This window comes from Haliaeetus leucocephalus, unplaced genomic scaffold (genome assembly GCF_000737465.1).
Source record: "Haliaeetus leucocephalus isolate CR32 unplaced genomic scaffold, Haliaeetus_leucocephalus-4.0 Scaffold730, whole genome shotgun sequence".
Lineage (NCBI taxonomy): Eukaryota > Metazoa > Chordata > Aves > Accipitriformes > Accipitridae > Haliaeetus > Haliaeetus leucocephalus.
This window is the reverse complement of record NW_010973166.1, coordinates 314,728-333,507: the sequence shown is the minus strand read 5'-3', so window position 1 is coordinate 333,507 and position 18,780 is coordinate 314,728. Positions and strand designations below refer to the sequence as shown.

The 18,780-nt window shown below is 51.3% G+C and overlaps 1 protein-coding gene across 1 annotated transcript in view; it reads left to right on the top strand.

Moving 5' to 3' along the window:
* CACNA1E (calcium channel, voltage-dependent, R type, alpha 1E subunit) overlaps positions 1-18,780 on the top strand; it is a 171,774-nt gene that overhangs the window by 113,331 nt on the left and 39,663 nt on the right. The window contains exons 10-19 of the mRNA XM_010580622.1: positions 12,305-12,420; positions 13,454-13,507; positions 13,867-14,001; positions 14,288-14,497; positions 15,854-15,966; positions 16,227-16,339; positions 16,464-16,595; positions 16,918-16,990; positions 17,395-17,512; positions 17,839-17,906. Of these exons, the coding sequence (XP_010578924.1) occupies positions 12,305-12,420; positions 13,454-13,507; positions 13,867-14,001; positions 14,288-14,497; positions 15,854-15,966; positions 16,227-16,339; positions 16,464-16,595; positions 16,918-16,990; positions 17,395-17,512; positions 17,839-17,906 (1,132 nt within the window). The remainder of the gene's footprint in view (positions 1-12,304; positions 12,421-13,453; positions 13,508-13,866; positions 14,002-14,287; positions 14,498-15,853; positions 15,967-16,226; positions 16,340-16,463; positions 16,596-16,917; positions 16,991-17,394; positions 17,513-17,838; positions 17,907-18,780) is intronic.

Below are 18,780 nucleotides of genomic sequence, written 5' to 3'. Positions count from 1 at the left end.
TGGCATTTCGACTGTTTGTTTATCGTTAATAGGGTTTGTACTGGGGAAGGATGCAAGTGGGTGGGTGGCCTAATTGGCAATGGAGATGCTCTCGTGGCGTGCCAGATACCTAGGGAAAAGCGCGACTGCTCAGCTCCCTGGAGGGCTGAGCGAGGTGAGTGGAGGCAGCAAGCTGGGCTCTGCCACCCCATGGCAAGGCCACCACACATGCCCTCCTGCCTGGCCACGGCCACAGACATCCTCTGTGGCTCGGTGGATGCAGTACCTCAGCGGTGGTGAGGCATCCTCTTGCCAAAGCTGCTGCCAGAGCCGCGGAGGGGTGCGACGCAAGGCGGGAGGAGGTACTTCTACAAGCAAACAATGCACATCCTTGAGTGCAATAAGAAGGGCTTCATTCCCCGCTTTGCTTGCTTAGTTTTTATTGTTTTTAACACTTGTCACAATCCTCTTGTGCTGGAAGAGAGCACTTGGCTCTGCTGTGGGAGGGGAAGGGTGACCTTTCCATCTGTCAGCCTCGGAGCTGGATGAGCAGGCAGGGTCTGGCGGGATCCCCCTGCACACCCCATGGCTGGGCTGAGCTGGGAGGGGAAGGTCACTCTGGGGATGAGCTCCATGGAAACACCTCCATGCGAAGGAAACCTTTCCCCAGCGTTACAGCACTGCTTTGGGGGAAGACAGGCAGCCATGCCCAGTTAGCTGAAATCATGGTCACTCTGTTAACTCGGGGCACAGCAGTGAGCGGCGAGCCCTGGTAGCCCGCTTGCAGAAACCTGGACCCACGTCGCTTGCAAACTGCACCATCTGCACCGGCGAATAACGAGGTCCGCTCGGGATTTTCAGCCTTCTCAGAGTTCACACTCACGAGCTGCTGCAGAACTGCCTCTCTGCCCTCGCTTCATCTCGGCAGCGGTTTTCTTTGGGGAAACGATCAAACACCCGAGGCAGGTCCTGAATCTGAAGAGGCTGCAGCAGGACATTTGTATGTTTAACTTGCCACCATGAGAAGTTTGCCGGAGCCCAGATTTAGCAATCTTCTGGTAGCAATGCGCATCTCTCCCAACAGTCAGTTCCCCAACTGTTAAGCTGAGGCATGACCTCCGTGATGTAAACAGCCTGGATCCATCTGCTCCTAAGCACAAAGTATGTGGGAGAGGAAAAGAAATGATTTCCATCATACCGAGGCTCCTCAGTTTTTCTCTCTAAATACTAACTCGCACACATGTACTGGAATTGCATGCAACGCTATTAAGAGGAGATGGAGTCGCTCCAGGCAGGGGCTTGGAGAGCCAGTTCTTCTGGGGCTTTGGCATTTATTACTGTGTCTATTAACTTTCCCCCTCTATGGGTGCAATTACAGATCAATTAATTCTAACTGAAAGCAGGAAAGAAAAAAAAAATTGGCCCTGTTCCTCTTTGAGAGCAGGTATGAAGCCCAAGGAGATGTGACTGCTCAGCTTTTAAAGCTACAGAAGCTACCGAAATAATCCTGGCAGCAGAGAGTCAGTGGGAGCAAGCGAGGATGGAGCATCAGCTAAAATGCCTTGTTTTCTGCCACGTGGCAGCCGGTGGCTTTGGGAGCTCGGGAAGATGCTGAGACTCATATCAAGTCTTGCAAGCTGCTAACCTGTGGCCTGAGGTTGGTGTCATCCAGCACCCTGCTGTGGTGGGGCAGGGTGTACCTGCAGCTCTGCACCTCTTCCCAGGGAAAACAGCTGTAATGCACAGAGAGATTCGCATGCTGCAGGAGGAGCAGGAGGGGTGGACAGGACCTCCTCCCACCCTGCGGCTGATGGTCCGTTGCGTGCAATGCCCTGTGGTCAGTTGGTTCTGAGTCAGAGGGATGCAGAAATTGCATGTGCCCTGTGCCAGAGATTTGCAAAGGTCTGCTCTCCCTTCTTTGTGAATTTTTTTTTTTTTTTTTTTTTTTGGCTCAGCAGTTTCTCATGTAGAAGAATTTGGATCTGTGTTCAGGCTGCATCTCCAGAGCAGCAGAGACCTGGTAAGGGCCATGCTGCCTCATCCCTGCCACCTGTGGCATGCGTGGTGCTGCAGTGGCAGTAATGCCATCCCAGTAACGATCACAGCTCACCACTGGTCCTTTCCTAACCACTGCAGAGGTCCTGCCTGCTTTGCCCCTCCTGGCACGAAGATGGCTTATGTCTATCTTGTTGCTGGGAGCAAGAAGATGAAAGAGTGAAGATAAAAAATAAGCCGTGCTTGGAGGTATAACGTTGAGAACTCATGTGGAGTTTCTGATACCAGATGGGATGTGTTTTGACTCTTCCATCTCCCTTTCCCCAGCCCCTGCAGATAAAATCTGGTTTGCAATTGTCCTCCACCATTCATTGCAGCATCTGTCCTCCTGTTGAGGGCTGGTAGACTCCTTTCACCTAACTGGTCTCATATTTCCAGCCCCTTTCCAGGGTGACAAAGCTACTGTAATCACTGGTATTTGTGGTCCGCAGCAATAGCTGAGTGAGTGCAGAGTGGAAGGGGATGCTGCCTGACTTGGGAAGGCTGGGTCGTTGGGTCTGCCACAGAGAAGACCTCTGGAAGCTGCTGGCAGAGCAAGAAGTTGAGCATGATGGCAAGAAAAATGAAATCCATCTGCCTTGTACCAAACAAGAGAGTAATTTAAATCCTCCTAATTGCTTCCACTCATCCTGGTGATGTTAAGTCTTTTCTCCCTTTAAGTCTTTTCTGCCCCCCACCCCCAGCTCTTGCACTAAGCCTTTGAAAGAAACGACTAATGTTATAATTAAAGGATCAATTTGGCAAGATTTCTTTGTCTTAAGATCTTCTTTCTTTCAGGTTGGGTTAACGCTGCGTTCCCAGTCTCCGGAGAGTTTTCTTCAGCTCCTTCAGGAGCCTTCTGTACCATCTCTGAAATCTTTTCACTTCACTTAATTTGAATTTCTTTCCCATCCAATTTTGAGGCATAACAAATGATGAATAAAATTAAGTTTTATAGCAATTAATAATACGGGCGTTGAAGGAACAAGTGTACATTTTCAATGGAGGCAGGGTTTTTTTTTGCTGGCTCTACGCAAAACCTGGGCCCCGTGCACTCGAGTTGGATCAGGTGGTTTGAAGCCAAAAACACTGGGAAGAGGATTAATGTCTCAGAGGTAGGTGGTTTATGGATGGGAAAGTGGGGAGACATGTCTCCACAATGCAGGAAGGCTTGTGGGGAGATTGTGAGGGACAGCAAGGTGCCAACAAACATGCCTGAGAAATATTGCATTGGAAGTGTGAAAGCCTGGAAGCATCGTTGTTGGTTTTTTTCTTTAATGGTTGTAGCATCTCAGGGAATGGCTCAGATGAGATGTAAAATGGTTGCGCCCATTGTGTTTTTGGGATTCACTAGCTGGAACCGCTTTTGAATGGAGGTGTGGGTGTAATGGGGAGGGGGGCTGTGATGCCTCCTGCCAGGTCCCCCAGCACCATCATGGGATGCACACTGGTTGGGCCACGTTTGGCAAGAAATGCCTTGTCGCTTTGTTCTGGGGAAGCTCTTGTGTCATCGACGTGGTATTTGAACATGAGTGAAGCAAAGGAGCCTTTGAGATCTTCATCTATATTCAGCAGCCAGGTGGGCATCCATATTCAATGAGTGCCTCTCTGCCTTGCTCTGCTGTACCACCTTTCTGCGGAGGGCCTCCAAGCCCTTTGCAAACAAGCTTCCTGACAAGAGACGCGCGTCTGGTGTGCCGTATCCCCTGGTGTTACAGGGAATAATGACTCCTCTTACAGCCAGCCGGACAGGATAAAAAAAAAAATCCACAACAAGGAGACGACTCAGTAACTTTCCCCTTTTATTTCTCTTTGCAAATTATTTGCCAGCGTGTCTCAACTGCTTCAGATTTGCTCTTATTTGTGCCTCCTTGCAAATCTGCTCTGTGGACTGCCCACTGTCTGAGGACTGTGGGTGAAAAGGCTCATTTTTGATCTTCTTGACAAAACACTCGGCAGATAGTTCTTGCTCACAGATTGCTTTTGGAGTTGTTTGTTCCAGATCGTTGTAATTTCCGCCATCCTGGTTAGTGGCAGCAATCGTGTGGCCATGGCTGCAGCTCTTTGACTTGGTGGATGGCTCTGGAGATGCCCAGTTCCTCCATGACCAACTCCATCCTTGCTGGGCTGGGCACTCCTGTTGCGTGAAGTAGACAGGATGCCCCAAATGAATCACGTAGCATTATCAGTTCTTTGTACAACGTAGGCGGCTGTTTGTTTGTTTTGCAGTGGCGGAGTGACATATCTAGCAGTTCCATTGTGGGTTTCACACTCGGTGTTTGGTTCTGAATTCATTGTATTTGTGTGTTGAAGGTGTCTATTAGAGTGCTTGCAAGTTCCTGGGAAGTTAACATGATGAAATGTTGAAAATTGGTGATTTTTCTTCCATGCCGTAACTCACCTGCAGTACTGGCCATGAACCTTTCATGTGCGGATCGCTGTCACTTGCAAACGGGGACTATAAAACTGTTCTCCGCTTACAGAGGATAAAAACTGGAGCATAGGAGGGAAGGGGAGGAGTGACATTTTCCCAGCGCTGCATGAGCCAGTGGGAGTGATTGCGAACAAAGCCCGGGGCTCTTGAAGCAGTGAAGCTGCACTGCTCATACCAGCCCTGCCTGATAAGAGTGGAATAAAATCCAGAGCTTCCATCTCTGCTTCTTGCTGCTGGGGCTACCAGACCCTCCACCACCTCTCTGTAGCTTTCTTGCAGCATGGGCTGACCATGCTATCGCTGCCTTTGGTGCAACATTGCAAACAATAGAATTCTCTGAGCAATGGGGACAGAGATGCAAACCTCAGTGTTGTTACCCTTGGAAAAATGTTGAAACTGAGACTCTACAACTGGAATGTCAGTGGCTCCCTTCTCCCGGTAATATTTATCCTCTTTGTCATTTATTTTTCTCTACTTCAAAACAATAAGCTCTCCAAACTGTTGGCTGCTCTGAGCCCAGCCCAAGTACTGTTGAAAACCTGTCTTTTTTTTTTTTAAGGTCACAGCAGGGTTGAGCTGAACACAAAGCAAGTGTCCATGCATGCTTTTCTCACTTTGATCATGGAATACTTCTTATTCTTGGAGAACATGCATGAAGTGTGTGGGGAGGGGCTGATCCCACCCTGAAATGCAGAGGCTGGACTAGACACCTGCATCTCTGCTAGGATCCATCGGTAAGGGACAGGCTTTGCAGCAAGGTACAGCTGATGCCCACCCGTGTTCCCAAGCAATGGGTGAGCCTGCTCTTGGATGAATGAGAGCCTGTTGACTGAAGCTAACTGTAGATGAGAAATAGGGATTACTGGAGAGAAGAGGGGAAGTATTTAAAGTCCTTGCTGTTCTGTGGGCTGTGTTCCCCATCAGCAGATGCAAAGTCTGAGTTCTCTTGTGTTTCTCACTGTTTTGAGTTATTTCAGTGTCTCCATTGCTGCTCTGACTCTCCATCAAACACCAATTATTTGAATTCTTGAACTTCATCTTCATGGCTGCCCAAAGCTTGGACCCGAGAGATCCCATAACACAGCTGGCCAATGGTGACCCTGTCCCTGCTGCTTTGGGCCCTACATGGAGCCACAATGGCCCATATATCTTTGAGGGACTAGCTTATAAAAGGAGCTCTTTAGTGCTGGGTATCTCAGCTTTGCTTCTGGTGGCTCCTCATCTGGAGCCCCTCTGTCCTCTCCCCACTTATGGAGACAGTTTCCTATTTGGGCTGCTTTCTCCCTGTGTATTCATGTTGTCATTGCCTGTCCCTTCTGCCTCTATTTTTGTTCACTTCTCCTGTTAGCGTGGCATGTCAATGCAAACTAGCATGATGAGGTCTTTCTGAATTGTTCATGCTGCTTGGTATCAATCCTGTCTAATACAAGCCCCTTTAGGACCTGGTAGAAGTGACAGACATCAGCAAGTACCTATAATACAATCTGATTTAAAACAGTCATAAAATCATAGAATCATAGAATACCAGGTTGGAAGGGATCTCAAGGACCATCCAGTCCAACCTTTCTTGGCAAAAGCATGGTCTAGACAAGATGGCCCAGCACCCTGTCCAGCTGAATCTTAAAAGTGTCCGGTGTTGGGAAACCCACCACTTCCCTGGGGAGATTATTGCAACGGCTGATTGTTCTAATTGTGAAAAATTTTCTTCTCGTGTCCAGTTGGAGTCTCCCCACGATTAACTTGTACCCATTAGCCCCATCTTTTCCACATGACTCCTTGTGAAAAGGGAGTGTTCATCTTCTTTGTAGCCACCCTTTAAATACCGGAACATGGTGGTAAGGCCTCCCCTAAGCCTTCTTTTCTTAAGCCTGAACAAACCCAGTTGTCTCAGCCTTTCCTCATATGCCAGGCTTCCCAGTCCTTTGATCATCTTTGTGGCCCTTCTCTGGACCCTCTCCAGCCTGTCCACGTCTTTTTTGTATAGCGGGGACCAAAACTGAACACAGTATTCCAGGTGTGGCCCGACAAGCGCTGAGTAGAGTGGGATAATGACTTTATCTCTGCTGGTGATGCCCTTGTTGATGCAACCCAGCGTCCTGTTGGCTTTCTTTGCCACAGCAGCACACGTTGTTCACTCATATTGAGCTTGTTGTCCACCAGGACCGCCAGGTCCCTTTCTACAGAGCTGCTCCCCAGCCAGGTAGATCCCAGCCTGTGCTGCTCTCCTGGATTATGTTTTCCCAGGTGCAAGACCTTACCCTTGTCCTTGGTGAACTTCATAAGGTTCTTGTTAGCCCACTCTTCCAGCCTATCCAGGTCTTCCTGCAGGGTGGCTCTTCCTTCCGAAGTGTCCACTCCCCCACTCAGTTTTGTCTCATCAGCAAACTTCATCAGGGTACACTTGAACCCATCCAGATCACTTACAAAGATCTTAAACAGCGTTGGGCCCAACATTGATCCCTGGGGGAACCCACTTGTGACAGGTTGCCAGTTTGAAAAGGAGCTATTTACCACCGCCCTCTGGGTGCAGCCTGTCAGGCAGTCTCCCACCCACCGCACAGACCACTTGTCTAGACCGTAACGCATCAGCTTCTCTAGGAGGAGGCTGTGGGAAACCGTATCGAAAGCCTTGGAGAAATCCAGGTAGACAGTCACAAGCTTTCTCCAAGGTAGAAGGTAACCATTAGCATCTGCCCCCTCTTAAATGGGACAGTGATGTAATGGGTAATCTCAGGGCTGGTATCTCCCAGCTCCCTCCTGTTTTACCATTCGATGTCGCCAACAGCTTGTCAGCTTTTCATTCCCCAACTCGTGTGTCTGCCGGCGCTCTATAAATGTGCTCTCTTTAGCATCGTCAGCTGTACGCTCCGCTTCTTGCTGCAGCTTTGTCACAACACGGCGAACACGTAACTCTTGCCGAAGTACACAGGGATGATCAAAAGCTAATGACCACTGCTAAAAGGGAATACAAGAAATAGGATGTTTCTGTGTTCCTTTTTTTATTCTCCCTTGTCACCAGTTAGTGCTTCATGGGAAGACTTGTTTGAGACAGTCCAGCTTTGTAAAGGAATCATAGAATCATAGAATAGTTTGGGTTGGAAGGGACCTTTAAAGGTCACCTAGTCCAACCCCCGTGCAATGAGCAGGGACATCTTCAACTAGATGAGGTTGCTCAGAGCCCCGTCCAACCTGACCTTGAATCTTCTCTGACTACTTCTGGCAATTCAAGTGAACTTAAGTCAAGCAATTACCCTTATCCAAAAAACTTGTTGCCTCCTTCAAAGCAGACCTATGAAGCACATCTTCCCTCTGCAGAGGTTTTTGTACCCCTTTTGGACACCCTGCTCTAGCCTTTGCTGTTGGTTCAGTGCAATAATCTCGGTCTGCAATGCCAGTTCTGCTGTGCCTGCTTGCCACCGTCTGTTTAAGTTGAAGCACCAGGTTACAGACTGCACAGTTAGTTCAACAGTCTTACTTTAGTTCCTTTACACCTCTTGGGTAAATACCATCTGATCCCCCAGGTTTGCAACTGTCTCATCCGTGTTTCCCAAACCGTCTGTTGTCAGTTCTGTCCCATAACCTTCTCTGACACCCTCCTGGAGTCGAAGGCGGTTTTTCCTCAAATTGTGGTGCTCAAACCTGAAGCGGAGCCATGAGCTGAGACCCTGCGAGTGCTGAGGAGAGCAGCAATATTACCTGATGTCTTACAGATGGTGTTCCTTGTTATACATCCCGTTATATATGTTTTTTTCACAGCAGCATGGTACTGCTGCCTCATCGTCAGCATGTAATCCAGTATTTCTCCTCTTCCCACCCCATCCTTTCTGCTGCCTCATATCGTTTTCAGACCTGTTTGGTAAGTGGTTTGTTGGACGTGTCTTTAACGGTGGCAAAAGGTGACAAATTGATGGGTTTGAAGATGGTTGAGTTGTTGTTTCAAAGCATGGAAGACACAATATTGATGTGATCAGTGCTATATACCCACTCTGGACTCAAAGAAGCTCCAAAAGGAGAAAAGTGGGTTGCAGTATCTGTGATATTTTTTTTTTCTTAACTGGTTTTTGGTTTTTGGTTTTCTTGTGGTTGGGGTTTTTTGGGGGTTTGTTTTGTTTTGGTTGGTTGGTTTTTGTTTTTTTCTGTTTGTTTGGGTTTGGGGTTTTTTTTTAGTTTTTTGGTTTTGTTTGTTTTTTTTTTTTTTCTAAAAAACAGGGCCCGTTTTCAAGCTGGATGCTTCCACATGCGTTCTTCTTCCATTAAAACCAGACCTGGGCTTTCCAGTCCTTTCAGCAGAGTGCAACAGTGTAGTAAAAGCATCGCTGCCCTAGTGTGAGCGAGGTTTGCCGGGGCCTGGGGAGGAAGGCGGCCGAGCACAGCGGTGTCCCCCAAGGTCTCCTGCCAGGAGCAGAGATGCTCTCAGGCTGCGCGAGGGGAATGCCAAGGCTGTAGAGGAGAATTTGCAGGCAGAGGAGGAGCGGACCATCTGTGCTCCAATTGCCCCAGCAGGCTGGGCACGGCGTGCGGATGGATGGTGCCCTTGCGTGCAGGAGGACAGATGGCACGCTGCTCCCCAGCTCCCACCGCCACCTTCAGCGCTCGCCTCCATTGCTCTCTGCGTGCCTTTGGCTTTATGAGGCCAGATGGAGAAGGGCTGCAATGGCACGGGGTCGGCACGAGTGGAGCTCAGCTGCTGTGGGTGGATGTTTTCGTGCTGGAGGCACCAGGGTCTGGGGCCAGGAGACCCAGGTGGACAAGCAGAGGTGTTGCCGGTGGGGACCGTGCTATCTGCTGGGGTCCTCTGAGTCCCCTTGCAGGGACCCCATGGGGCAGCACAGCCCTGGGCTCTTTGCAAGGCAAAACTGGGCCATCCCTGTTGATGTAACCCAGACATGCCAGGGAGCAGAGCCCTTCAATGGGAAGCAGGCGCCTGGCTCTCTTGGCGATGCGATGCTGCCCTGCCTGTGACTTGGAGCCTTCCCAAGTGGCTGTCAGTCACCGTCGCTGGCCCTGTTCTCACTCACATACAGTATTATCTCTACCCGCTGCTGCAAATTGGCTCTGAGCAATCCTTGATCTGTCAGCATCGCCTACCCACTCTCAGATGTCACCAGCCCCCGCTGCTGCCCTGCTTGGTAACGTGTCTCTCTGAAATGTAATAATTCATTAAGTTGAGCTTAACTTTTTTTTTTTCCCCCTCCCCTCTCTGCCACCCCTTACTCCTTCTAATGGACAAAAGCAATTAAGCTCCATTAGGGATCAAGCGTGTGGGAAATGTCTCCCTCAGAGACCCTGCTGCAGCTGCACAGGCCTTGTCCCTGCATGCGTGTGGCACCAGCTTCTTGCAAATTAGGGCTCTGTGAGCAAATGGTTGGGTAGAGGGAAATGGTGCTTGATGAGGGGGACGCTGGAAAAGATGCTCCCATTCCCTCCTCCGGGAAAAGGTGATTTGAGGCTCAGCTGGTCCTCCTGGCTGGGTTTCATTGTGGACACATGATGATGGCTTCTCTTGCCATGCAGCAAAAGGAGGCACGAGCCTCAGCAGAGGAGGAGCTGGAAGACAGAGGGATGGGTGAGCAGGAGGCAGCAGAGAGAGGACAGATTCCCAGCTGGTGTAAATCAGGGGAAGCTTTCCAGGTGCTCCCGGTTGCAGAATGTATCTGCAGGGTCTGGCTGGCAGAAGTTCTGCCAAGATGCTGGCTGTCATGGGGTTACGGCCCATGGGGCAGAGGTTCAGCACATGGGAGGACCAGTGGACCAAACCAGAGGGAGGGAGGCAAATTTCCTGCTAACTGTGGCTGCAGATGGCATCTTCTCATTTCTCAACATCCCAAATTTCCTAACAAAGGCTGGTGAGGGGTGATGGCACAGCCAAAATGGTCCTGCCTTTCCTCCAGCTAGGGCAAGGAGGGTTTTTGGCACGGCATGCCCAAAACAGAGTGCGTTTCGCTGTTGGCTGTAGGAGGTCCTTCCTTCTCCCCCGTCTCCTCCCTCCCTCCTTCCCTTCACTTAGGCTGCTTTTCTCTTCCTTGCCTTTTGTTCTCTCCCCCTTCCCTGCCCTAGGAAGAAAGTCTCATTTCAGTCTGAAAGCCAGCGATGGAGGGGGAGAGTCATTTGATGCTTAATGCCAGAGAGGCAGGAAACTTCACCTTCCTGGGGTGGAATTAAAAATGCTTGAATTGTCTGGGGATCTTAAACAAGAGATGCAGGGAACATTCAGGGCTTTTCACACAAACATGTACATACACACACACGCACGCGCACGAAAGCCCACACAGCATTGAGGGTGTAATAGCTCAGCTGGGGTAATGCACTTGAACTCTTTCTGCAGCAGACAGACCATTTCTTTCAGTTCTTTTGACTTTTTTTTTTTTTGAGGCTGGAGATTGCTGCTAGTCTCCAGGGAGAGAGACGTTTGTCTTGCAGAGAGAACAGTGCCATTTGTTCTTTGTAATCACGCCTCCCTTGGAGCTCCCTGGGACCGGGAGGAGGCTGAGGGCACGAGCTGGGTTCCTCTGTGCAGCTGGGACTCTGTGGTCAGTGGGGCTTGAGGACGGGACCCGGAGCTGCAGCCAGCAGATTGCATCCCCCTGATGTTGTTGCAAGGAAGGAAGGGTGTGCTGGGAGACCATCCTGAGTGAGAAATGCTCCCTGTGTGCAAATGTGATCATCAATAGAGGTAGAAAGTGCGGGCTGAGATGCCCCAGGTACATGGTGTGTGCGAGCATGGAGTGTGGGACCTCCTGGAAGCAGGTCCAGCAGTGTCATCTTACATGTCGGGTGGGAGGTTGCCTACAGTGCCACCCCTGCGTTTCCTGCCAAATATTTCCATTTCTCTGTTTGTGTGTGATGGCCTTTGCATACATGCTTAGGGCTTCAGGTGCTTCTTCCTGCAGGGCGGGTGAAAACCCTGCAGGGCTCTTCTGCATATGGCCACAGTTGTGCGTAAACCAGAAGGCAGACCATGCTTACCAGCATGGTCTTGTGTTTTAACTGCATGTGAGAAGGTGTATATAGCCCTAGCTGCATATGGGTGTCTTTGCACAGCTCTGGGCTGAGCTATAGGTGAAATCACATGTCTTATGTACTGAGGAGTGTGTTTATGTGTGTGCTTAGGGGTGCATGTGAGCACATGGATGCTACTACATCTGTGCACCACGCGTGTTAGAGGCTGCGTGAGCAGTGGGCACGGAGTTAGCTCTTGCCAGTGTTGCTCAGCATTTGACATGCCCTTGCCTGCACAGAGCCCGTGCAGTGCTGCCTGCCCAGTGCAGAGCTGTGCTAAGCTGTTGTCTTTCTCTGGACTGGTCATCACACCTGGACAGTTTGTGTGAGACACTAAAGTCCAGAGAAGGACAACAGGGATGTCTCAAGTCCTGGGAAAATACTCCAAGGAGGGACTGGAAAGAAAAGGGATTCAGAGGAGATAAAGGCAGGGGACAAGACCTGCCCTCTTCCATCCCCTTGTTGCCTCCCCACAGTGCCTGGTTTTTATTCCCTGATGGGATGCACGGAACCTGAGCTGGTTCTGGAGTCAGGTGGCCCTGGGAGCATCCTCCCTGAACAGCAATGGCTCCCAGCCGGGGCACACAGGCCTGAGCGACCGAGCAGCGGGTTTTCTCACGTGCATCCACACCTTTCCTCCTGCAAAGAAGCCTCTCCTCCTCTCTGATCATTCACCCATCCCCTGGCCATGCTTTGGCTGGGGATGGCCATGCACCTCCCCACCATGAACCAGCAGCCCTTGACTTGTGTTCGCCCTTGGTCCCTGCCTCCCCTCCCGCCCCCGCGGTGCCCCAGGCCCCTGCGCACCCCGCTGCCCCCCAGCTCTGCTCTCACCACCCCCCCTCTGCCCTTCCCCAGGGAGTTTGCCAAAGAGCGCGAGCGAGTGGAGAACCGCCGAGCCTTCATGAAGCTGCGGCGCCAGCAGCAGATCGAGCGGGAGCTCAACGGATACCGGGCCTGGATAGACAAAGCGGGTAAAGGCTGGTGGGCCGGTGGGGCTCCCAGGGAGGGTGGCGGGCACTGAAGGGTGCTGGTCATGCAGAGTGGTGGGGATGGGAAAGGATGCCCGAGCATCATCCAGTGCAACTCCAAAGTTGCATGAGTACTCACATGGTGGTGTTGGGTGCATGGGTGAGCTCAGCGCCAAATGGTGTGGTGGTCCGGCCAGGCTGCAAGCAAGGACATGGCCAACAGCTGATGAAACCTCATGTTCTGTGGCACGAAACTATCATATTTTAAACGAGGCATATTACATCTCCAGGGGAGGCTGTGAGCATCACGGCTGTGAACTTTGCTCTGCGATGATTTCCTTTCTTTTGATGTTTGCTGGAGTCCGCTGCAGTGGTGGACAATGGGAAAGTAGAGCAGCGAATGGTGTCAGTGGTTTTCCAGCTAAACCTGCTCCTGGAGCAGTCTGAAGGAGATGCACTCACCAGTTCCCACCTTGGGGCTCCTGGAACTGGGCAAGGGCTGGGGGTGGTGGAGGTTTCCATGCTTCCTGCTGACACCCAGCCAGGCACGACAGCCCGTGGGTGCTGGTCGCCAAACTGCCACAGCCTGTGTCCTTGCTTGTCCCTCATGGGGATCAGGTCAGTGCATTCAGCTCTGGGAAGGGAAGATTTACACTTCCATCTAGCATTCAGACTTGAAAAAGGACAGGTATCTTGAAATGAGCCCTGAGCCCCAGACCTCAGCTTTGGTCCTGGATTGGGATGTTGAGCCCCAGGCCTGTCTATGATGTTCAACTTCTTTCGTGGGGTTAATTACAGTGGAGGAAGAAGGCTTGATTACAAGTGATTTTTCTTTCCGATGCAATGTGTGGTAGCTGCCACTTGCCACCCTCCAGAATTTGCTTTTGGACACTTAACCAATCAATACTTGATGAGTTTGCAACCTAGAGCAACGACCTCCAGGCTGGGCAAATTGCTTAGGTACAAGGCAGTGAGATCTGATGTGTTCAGCCAACGGTGTCTTGTCTCCTGATGCTGAACTGTGTGTTTTTTGTAGAGGAAGTCATGCTGGCTGAAGAGAATAAAAATGCTGGGACCTCAGCCTTAGAAGGTAAGACAAGTAATGCCCTGCCTAAAAACCTGCCTGCCCTTCCGCCTGCCTGCCTGTAGCTTCAGGTTGAAACCCTCCAGCTGTGATGGGAGGTCTGGGAATGCCCCAGTGGGGTCTGCAGTCCAAGAGAAGGGTGTGGGGAGGTGGATTGACAGCATAACCCGTGAGAGAACGTGGAGGCCAGGAGGTGTCCGGTCCCACACAAGAGGTAGCTCTGGACTAGGGTCACCTGGGTATCTCCCTCCTGTTACCAGACCTGAGTTAGCTAAGTACTGATCACCAGATTCTGGTCCAATGAGCTGGCTACGGGCAGAGTTGGGCCACCGTGGCTCCAACATCCATTTCTCTTCCTTTCCCAGTGCTCAGGCGAGCCACCATCAAAAGGAACCGGACAGATGCCATGAACCGTGACTCGAGTGATGAGCACTGTGTCGATATCTCCTCCGTGGGCGAGCGGAGGCTGGCGCAGAGAAGACCTCTTCATCCAACCTTGGGTCAGTGCAGTTTGGAGCTTGCTTCCCCAAAACCTCTGCCAGGGTCACACCCATCACCTGGAGACTGTCACAGATCAGCCATCTCTGCTAGTTTGGCAGCAAAGGGGGCAAACCACCTGCTGCCCCCTCTGCCGCATAAAAACTGTCTGGATGAGTCGTGTCCCACAAGAGCAGTGTCTGTGAGCCGTCTGTCCTGTCTCATGTTGCAGTGAAGGCTGGAGCACCCAACTCCTTCTCTCACCTTGACTGGAGCACCCAACTCCTTCTCCCCCCTCTTTTCCCTTAGGTAACCCCTTGAGTCACTCTGGCCTCAAAGGCGCCAGAGTGGATGGTGCCTCCTACTTACGGCACAAGGAGCGACTCCTGCGCATCTCCGTTCGCCACATGGTGAAATCCCAGGTCTTCTACTGGATTGTCTTGAGCCTGGTGGCTCTCAACACTGCCTGTGTGGCCATCGTCCATCACAACCAGCCAGCCTGGCTCACCCACTTCCTCTGTGAGTCTCTGGGCTTTGTGTAGGTGTGAGAGCACTGTGTGGGCACACAAAACCTCCTGCAACCTTCTTATCTCCAGCGGCCAGAGATTGCAGCGTGCCCTCGCTCCTTGCCCCAGGGCATGTGGGGATGAATCCCACCAGAGTCATGCTGGTATGGAGCTGGGTGGGGAATAACCTGAACTATGTTCACTGTTGATAACAAAGGACCGTGTACAGCCATTTAATTCCACTTTGCCCTTGGCCCTGTGGCCACTGATGGCTGTCTCAGCCCTGTGAGCAAATGTAGAGGAGTTTTACTGGCCTTACGCCCTTCAGGTCCAATGTGTTGGTCAAGAGAGAGAAACAGACTGCAGGTCTCAGTTGGGTTTATCCTAAAATCGTGAACAGTGATGATGAAAAGCTTGCTGGAGATCCATCTTTGAATGCCTACAAGCAATTGCTGGAAAGGCATAAGTTTGCAGGGATGGGGGTGGTCATGGAAGAGCTCTTTGGTTAAAGTTTTGGTGCAGAGCATGGCATGCAAATCCCAAGCTCGAAACCAGTTACTGGAACATGCCCAGGCCCACTGTGGGCCATGGTACAAGGTCAGGTCTTGGAGGCAGTACAACCATGTCTATTCTAGCATGGTGCTAACTACAGAGCAGCATCGTCAACCCCATGGCAGCCGTGTGTTACTCCTGAGCTGCTGCAGTAGGGACAGTGCTGCTTTCTCAGCTGTGTTATTCATACTCACCTTGAAAATGTCCCTGTCAAGCACCGGGCCTGCCCATATCTGCATTAGCATGCTCAGGCCTGCTGGGATCCCAGCATGCCATGGTGTGGTATGGCAGCTGGTCGTGGTGAGAAGCATCTTTTGGACAAGGTGAAGAGCCAGACTCTTGCCTGCTAACATTTGTGAAATAGCTGGAGAAGCTTTTCACTGGCTCTTGGCTGTTCGGCTCGGTTACCCTGGCCAAGTTCCAGCCGTGCAATGATTTAAATCCAGGTTGCTAATATTCCCCTACAGTGTCATGTGGTTAATGTCTTTGCAGATGCCTCGACCACTGTCGTATAATGCTAAAGAGCTGCTCTGCTCCATGCTGGCCATCTCTGGTCCTCTCAAAGCCCTGGGACACTGTGGTGCACCTACTCTGAAAGATTAACTTGTGGGGTTGGTGCTCTGTTATATACAATTTAGGTCCTTGCAGACAAGGTTCCCTCATCCCATACACTGGCCTGAGAGAGCTGGGGGAAGAAGTGTGGTCCTCAACTTGTCCCATCTCTGCAGTGTGCTGTGTGGGCTACGGGTGGATGCATGCAGGATGCTCCTCACAGCTCAGCATCCTGAGGGTGGCTCATCTGGGTTTTCTCTTTCAGACTATGCAGAGTTCCTGTTTCTTGGGCTCTTCCTCCTGGAGATGTCCTTAAAGATGTACGGGATGGGGCCACGCCTTTACTTCCATTCTTCCTTCAATTGCTTTGACTGTGGGGTAAGTGGCCTCAGACACACTGTGGGTGTGTGGGGAGATGTTTGGCAGGTGTCTGCAGTGCAAGACACCAAGGGGGAGAAGAATGGACGGCCCGTGGAGTGGGCAAGGGAACCCTTTCTGCTGGGACAGCCTGCCCATGCCAGACGGAGACACCAGGTCTTAGGCAGGGTGTTGGGTGCCTCATCTTCAGGCACGTGAGGGTTTCCTGCAACAGCCCATCCTGAGCCTGTCTTTGACTCGTGGTTGTGTCTGCTTCCCAGGTCACAGTGGGAAGCATCTTTGAAGTGGTTTGGGCTATCTTCAGGCCAGGAACCTCTTTTGGGATCAGTGTCCTACGAGCCCTTCGTCTCCTGCGAATATTTAAAATAACCAAGTATGTACCAACTGTCTGTGCCTGTCAGCCTTCATCTCAGGCTGTGGCTGCAGCCCAGATCCAGTCACCTCTGCTCTCCTATTAGCATCACTGGGAGTGCTCCAGCACTGTCTCTGTTTTCTAGGTACTGGGCATCCCTGAGGAATTTGGTGGTCTCGCTGATGAGCTCCATGAAGTCTATTATCAGCTTGCTCTTCCTCCTCTTCCTCTTCATTGTAGTCTTTGCCCTGCTGGGAATGCAGCTCTTTGGAGGCAGGTAGGTTGTTTTAAGTCTGGGGAAAAGGAATTTCTTTGCCTTAAAGCCCTCTTATGTGCCTAGGAAGACTGTACCCTTGCCCCTCAGCCTGCTGCTAACAGTGGTACCTCTCCCATACAAAAGTCCCTGCTCGGCCAGGTGCCTCAGGCTGTGTGGGTCCTTCTGGCCAGGACACATTTGGTTCTGGCACCAAATGCTCAGGAGACCTTTCTTAAAGTGGGGAAAGGTCCTCCTAAGCACAACAGAGCTGATAGCACAGCAGTCAGGGATTTGATCACCTTGGTACTCCAGCCCATTTATGTCCTCCCGGTTCCACTTCCAGGTTTAACTTCATCGATGGGACGCCATCAGCCAACTTCGACACTTTCCCCGCAGCCATCATGACAGTGTTCCAGGTAGGAGCTGGGCTGCAAGGGGACACAACCAAAGGGGTTTGGGACTCTCTGCTTACTCCCCTCCTGGCTGGAAGGGGCTCTTTAAACCAAATGAGTTGCCCTCCAACAGCTGTTGGGATATAACTCACTTCCTCTCCTCCTGTATAACAAAGCAGACGACAAGAGATGGAAACTCTTCCACCTCCATTATGCAAGGTGGAAGAGTTTTAAAACTCTTCTGAGGAGACCTAAATCCTCAGCAGTGTCCAGCATCATCTCCCTCAACTGCCGCAGCTGTAGAGCTGGGTTACCCACTCCACAGGGTCTATGTGCTTGGCTCCTGCGCACTGGGGGGATAGATCAAGGGGACTGTCCAGGTGACAAGAAGGTGTGGGTGACAGAGCTGATGGCTTGCTTTCCTACAGATCCTGACAGGTGAGGACTGGAACGAGGTGATGTACAACGGCATCCGCTCCCAGGGAGGTGTTCGCTCAGGCATGTGGTCCTCCATCTATTTCATCGTCCTCACTTTGTTTGGAAACTGTATCCACCTGGCTGCTGTGCTTTTAGTGGAGACAACCCCATCTCATCTCCTTCTCTGGGGGCACCCCCCTCCCCACGCACCGCTTCTTCCTCTTCTCCCAATTGAGGGAGTCCCGTCACACGTGTGGCAGCCCTGGATATCCCAAACGCAGAGAAGGAGCTCTCTGGAGATGCATTGAGGGCTGTATATATGGGATGGGTGAGAAGTTTGTCCGTTTGGCTGCTCCTCACTGAGCTGGTGAGGAGCTGTCAGGGCCACCCTCCCTTGGTGGCTGCAGACACCCATGTCCTTAACATATGCCTTGTGCATCCTTAGCTGCTCACAGATACTCTGCTGAACGTGTTCTTGGCCATTGCGGTGGACAACCTGGCCAATGCTCAGGAGCTCACCAAGGTACGTTCTGGTTGCTTCTCTTTCTTCTCTTGCTGGTGTGAAGATAGTGAAGGATGGGGCCAGCAGGAAAGGCACTGGGAGCACCACCTGTGACTGTCCTCACTCTGGAACTGGGCCCACCTTGTCCCTTAGCTCAGCCTGCCTTGAAAAAGAGGTCCGGTCAAATTGGAAATGGGAGGTCTTCCTCCAGGAGGATACACAGGGTGGTCCCCTGAAACACAAACCCATATCACTGGGCAAAGCCAGTTAGACTTTGATTCAGGAAAGTTCTTAAACTTGCCGATCTCGTGTCTCTCCAGAAACACCCCCGCTTCCCATCAAGTGTGCCTTAACTGTTTCTCCACTTAAGCTCCCCAGTTTTGTTTGCCTCCAGTCAGATTTAGATAACCCTCATCTATCTGATGGGGTCTGATGCAGGGATGGTTATTTGCCCGAGCACTCTGGAGATGCGGAGTGGGAAGCGCTTTCCAGTGATGTCAGTATTTATTCCCCATCTGTCCACAGGGCAGTGGACATGATTTAGGATGCAATTTAGGATGGTGCTTGAGAGGTTATTTGGCTTAGCTTGTTTTTAAGACCGTGCAGGGAAATATTTGGGGAATGCTAAATTGTTGGGACACCATCTGGATAATGGTGAGTAGGCAAGAGCTGCAAGGGTCATTGCTGCTCCTTGGAGGGGACCAGCGATCCTGTGGTGCCCATTTTTTTGCAGAGCCAATGCCTGTTACTCAAGTCCTTGGGGTTTACTGAGAGGCTTCCATGCTGGTGTAAATCTGACCTGTTAGCAGTGAACGAAATGGGGCATGGTGCTCATTTGCCTGAGGGGTGCATGTGGGGGTCCCTGCCCTCCCTCAGTGGGTGCAGGTGGCACTTG